The sequence below is a fragment of the Chanos chanos genome, chromosome 9, assembly GCF_902362185.1.
Source record: "Chanos chanos chromosome 9, fChaCha1.1, whole genome shotgun sequence".
Lineage (NCBI taxonomy): Eukaryota > Metazoa > Chordata > Actinopteri > Gonorynchiformes > Chanidae > Chanos > Chanos chanos.
This window is the reverse complement of record NC_044503.1, coordinates 38,171,043-38,176,018: the sequence shown is the minus strand read 5'-3', so window position 1 is coordinate 38,176,018 and position 4,976 is coordinate 38,171,043. Positions and strand designations below refer to the sequence as shown.

The 4,976-nt window shown below is 43.9% G+C and overlaps 1 protein-coding gene across 3 annotated transcripts in view; it reads left to right on the top strand.

Moving 5' to 3' along the window:
- The window catches only part of arnt (aryl hydrocarbon receptor nuclear translocator), a 16,894-nt gene extending 16,164 nt beyond the window's left edge, over nt 1-730 (top strand). For all 3 annotated transcript variants that reach the window (XM_030784704.1, XM_030784703.1, XM_030784702.1), the window contains 2 exons: nt 283-422; nt 585-730. In XM_030784704.1, coding sequence (XP_030640564.1) covers nt 283-422; nt 585-671 — 227 coding nt within the window. In that variant the 3' untranslated portion in view covers nt 672-730. The remainder of the gene's footprint in view (nt 1-282; nt 423-584) is intronic.
- The last annotated feature ends 4,246 nt before the right edge of the window (nt 731-4,976 follow it).

Genomic DNA, 4,976 nt, shown 5'->3' with positions numbered 1-4,976 from the left:
CTCTCTCTCGTTCTCCCTCTCTCGTTCTCTCTCTCTCTTTCGTTCTCTCTCTTTCGTTCTCTCTCTCTCTCTCGTTCTCTCTCTCTCTCTCTCTCTGTTTCTCTCTCTCTCTCTCGTTCTCTCTCTCTCATTCTCTCTCTCTCTCTCTCTCTCTCTCTCTCTCTCTCGTTCTCTCTCACTGTTTCTCTCTCTCTCTCTCGTTCTCTCTCAGTCTGTAGTTCTAGCTCATGCGATCAGATGGTAGGATTTATCGTTCTAAAGGAGATTCTTTCTCTGTCTCAGGTGATGTGAATCAGCCCAATGCGCAGTTCTCCTCCCGGCCAGGGGAGGCAGTGTGGCAGCAGTGGCAGGGTCAGCCGCACTCGCAGAACTCTGCGGAAACGCACCCTCATGGCCAGGCCAACCAGGCAGATATGTTCCCGGTGAGTCCTCCAGAAGTGCCTTTGGGTCAAAAACCCGACACAACCTTTTTCTCTTCTTTTTTCTTTTCTTTTCTTCTCACTTATTCCTACCCCTTTCTCACTTTTCTTTTTCTCTTCCCCCACCTCTCTCTCTCTCTCTCTCTCTCTCTCTCTCTCGTCTAGGATGTACTTTCCATGTTGGATCAGTCCGCTAACTTCAACAACGACGACTTTGGAGAGATGCCAATCTTCCCTCCATTCAACGAATGAAACGCCACAATTGTTCGTTTTTTTTTGTTTGTTTGTTTGTTTTTTCTTTATCCCCATCTCTCTCTCTCTCTCTCTCTCTCTCTCTCTCTCGTTTTCACCTGTCTTTTATCTTCCTGTTTTGTCTCAGCGTCTCTCTGTTTACATCACTCTCTCCGTCTCTCTTTTTTTTGTTTGTTTGTTTGTTTGTTTGTTTGTTTGTTTTTTTATGTAATTTTACCAAGTGTTTGGATCTATAAAGAGACCGTCTCATCTGAAGAGAGAAAATAAGTAGAAACAGTGAATGGGTAGAGAGTGTAGGTGTAATAGGGTGAAAGCCATATTGTCAGGAGGAAGGAGAGAAAACGACAGATGAATAGAAAGAAAGAAAGAAAGAAAGGATGGGATCCCACAGGTTGAGGACAGGCAGGGCGTGGACGTGAGCAGTGATGTCATTTCGGAGTGTAGGGGAAACGCTCTCGTGTGATCGGCCAGAGGCTCGGATGACAACGCAGCCCGGCCAAAAAAAAACAAAACACGCACAATCACAAAGCACTAGCATATGTCGCACACACTGTCCGCAGGGCCCTCGCGACCCCCCACACACACACACACACACACACGCGCACACTCACCCATCCACCCCACCCCACCCCACCCCGCCCCGCCTCACTCAGGTGTCAGAGAAGAGGCTCAGTTGTCTGGCCTCCGTATTTGTGTTTCTCACTCAGGGCCTTTGTGATACACGAGTGTTTTTCTTTTTTTTTTTAGTCTTGGGAAGTGGTTCACCGAAATTGACCTTTCTCTCTGTGTGAACTGCAATGAAAGGCTCTCCCTTAGGCCCTTGTTTCTTCAGATAGAGTTCATGTGCCAAGGTGAAGTCCGACAATTAGTGTGTGTGTTTGTGTGTGTGTTTGTGCGAAGATTCAGAATGGTACATTAGTCTTTCATTGAGTTTAGTGTAAGTCACTGGAAAGGAATGACATGAGGCATAGGGACAATGATGTAATGGAGCCAGAGATGATGTCATAGAGGGAGCAATGGAACTTTCAGTGGGAGCCAGCGATGATGTCATAGAGGGAAGGATAGAACCGTACATGGGAACCGACAGAGAGGTCAGCTTCTCTGGAGCTCTGACTAACAACAGTTTGTGAAGGTTCTGACCGCAGTGTGCATCAAATGATGCCGTCATGAGATGAAACGATGAAATTTTTTTTTTTTCCCCCCTTCTCACACCACGCACCGACTTGGTCCTGTTTTGGTCGATTTGTTCACATGCTTCTTCCCGTTTCTCTATTCACACACACTTCTCTAAGTGACCGTGGGTGTGTGAGATTTACAGAAGTTGTAAGAATTGTGTGGTGTTTTTGCAACGATGTGGTCTGTAATGGTGCTCGAGTGGAGCAGTTGGGATTTTCCACACGCAGGCATATTCTCTGTCCTCTAACGACCATCATGTGAGATTCACACAGCTTTAGATGATTCGTTTTTGACTATTATTTGGAAAAAAACCCCCACAAAACGTACTTCTCTGCGTTCTTCCGTATAAAAAAAGAAAAACAAAAAAATCCATGCGTGCGTATGCATGTTCTCGCTCAAATGAACTAACATCCCTGTTAGTTCCTCCTCTTCCTCTGTTTCCATGGCAACCAGCACTCTCTCTTCTCGTACCCTGTCTTCGTGAGCTTTTTTGAACTCTGTTGTGTTTTTGTTTTAAAAGAAAAAAACATATAAATATAAATATATATATATATATTACGTCGACAGCAATACAGACAGGCAGGAAGTGCATCTTTTAAAAGCCATTGTTTTATCACAGTTAGGAGCATTGATATTGTGATGATGATGATTGTTGTTGTTATTATTATTATTATTGTTATTATTCTTACTGTTTTAATTTTTAATGTTAAGAGAAAATATTCGCTTCTCAGCTTTATGTAGCCTTTGGATTTCTCATTCTCTCTCTCTCTCGTGTGTGTGTGTGTGTGTGTGTGTGTGTGTGTTGTGAGAAAGCTGGCGTCTGAAGAAAGCCATGGATGTGGCAATCGTGTTTTTAAAATAAAAGGGGGGGGGTTGGCCTGGATTGCTCAATGTCACAGTTTTTTGGCATCAAGAGAAGGTTCAAAAAAATGTGATTGTTCCCACGGATATACACATAACAAAAAAAAAAATATATATATGTTTTCAAGTTTGGCTCTGCAGCGTGTAAGACTTTGAAATGTAAAATGCGAGCGGGTGTGTATTGCATATGTAGACGTGGATTATGCTTCAGGAGAAGGGCAGGGAGGGTCAAATCATGCAAATCATGTAACAAAATGATCAATGGATTAAACTCTCGACTCTCACACAATATTTCACCACAAACACGCTATTAATGTCCAACAGCGACAACAATCGGAAAGCAATCCTTACTATGTATGTCAGAAGTCAACTGTATGAAATCTAATCTATTTTTTTAAACGTACACATCTGTCTCGATCGTCACGTACACTTGAAGATACGGAAAGGAAGGTCTGGAAATGTCTGGATCTTTAGATGGTTCGTGGAATCCAAAGGCTAACAAAGTCCTGATCCTTTTTTTCTTTTTTTTTTTTTAATTGCTTTGTTCGGAGCCTTTTTAATCTTGTTTAATTATGTCTATTTGTGTGTGTGTGTGTGTGTGTGTGTGTGCACGTGCGTGACTTCCGCTCATGCCTCTTCCTGTATGTAAATCTATGTAAACCCATTCTGTCAATAGTCTGTTTTTGTTTTTTGATTGTTTATGAAAAAGCCGGTAATCTGTTGACTGTGTTGCTTTTTGTTTTGTTTTTTTGTTTTTTTTGGGTCTCAAAAACCACTTTGGTTTGATCCTCATCTGGGTTTTTACTATGATGTGAACTGCAGTTTATATATTACACATAGATTCACAAAAATATATGAAATTATATGTATATGAAATGTTAAACAAGAGAAATGTTTGGGGGTTTTTTTGTATTAAATTGCTATATTGTCAAGAAACCTGCTGTGGAGTCTCTTTATTTACTGATAAACAGGTCTATGATTACAAACTTTATGATGAAAACTGGTCTGTAGATGTCTTCTGTAGTAGTTCCAGCGTATGTTGGCCCATCTGGTCGTGAGGTAAGTGTGAGTGAAGGCCTCTAGTTCAGTGACTGGACCTGACAGAGGGAGAGGGGTGATGGTGATGGGTAAGGAATGCCTTATGAATGATCTGGGTGATAAGGTCAGTGACTGGACCTGACAGTTAGAGGGAGAGGGGTGATGGTGATGGATAAGGAATGCCTTATGAATGATCTGGGTGATGAGATCAGTGACTGGACCTGATAGAGGGAGAGGGGTGATGGTGACGGATAAGGAATGCCTTATGAATGATCTGCGTGATGAGATCAGTGACTGGACCTGACAGAGGGAGAGGGGTGATGGTGATGGGTAAGGAATGCCTTATGAATGATCTGGGTGATAAGGTCAGTGACTGGACCTGAAAGAGGGAGAGGGGTGATGGTGATGGGTAAGGAATGCCTTATGAATGATCTGCGTGATGAGATCAGTGACTGGACCTGACAGAGGGAGAGGGGTGATGGTGATGGGTAAGGAATGCCTTATGAATGATCTCGGTGATGAGGTCAGTGGCTGGACCTGACAGAGGGAGAGGGGTGATGGTGATGGGTAAGGAATGCCTTATGAATGATCTGGGTGATGAGATCAGTGACTGGACCTGACAGAGGGAGAGGGGTGATGGTGATGGATAAGGAATGCCTTATGAATGATCTCTGTGATGAGATCAGTGACTGGACCTGACAGTTAGAGGGAGAGGGGTGATGGTGATGGATAAGGAATGCCTTATGAATGATCTGGGTGATGAGATCAGTGGCTGGACCTGACAGAGGAGAGGGAGAGGGGTGATGGTGACGGGTAAGGAATGCCTTATGAATGATCTGGGTGATAAGGTCGATATGAGTGGTGACGGTGATGAGTACGCCGTTTTGAATAACTGAACACTTCTGTCCGTGTATTATGGGTTTTGGGCCGCAGATCACCAAAATCACCTCAGAGTTTTCCTATCACGTACCGTTTTTTTCTCAACGTAACCTGTTTTTGTGATCTCCCCTCATATCTTAAGTCTGCTGTTGTGTTCGTGCCGGGGCATGCGCTCAGTGTTGGCGCTATGCGGATCTTGTCTGGGGCACGCCTGGGCACGCTCAGTCAGGTTAGACGCTGGCAGAGAGGCTATAAAAGCCTCTCACGTTTACGGATGCTGTTCAGACGCGTGACAATGCACATGCTCTTCAGGCCGTAGCGTAGCGAGTATACTTCACAACAGGAGATACT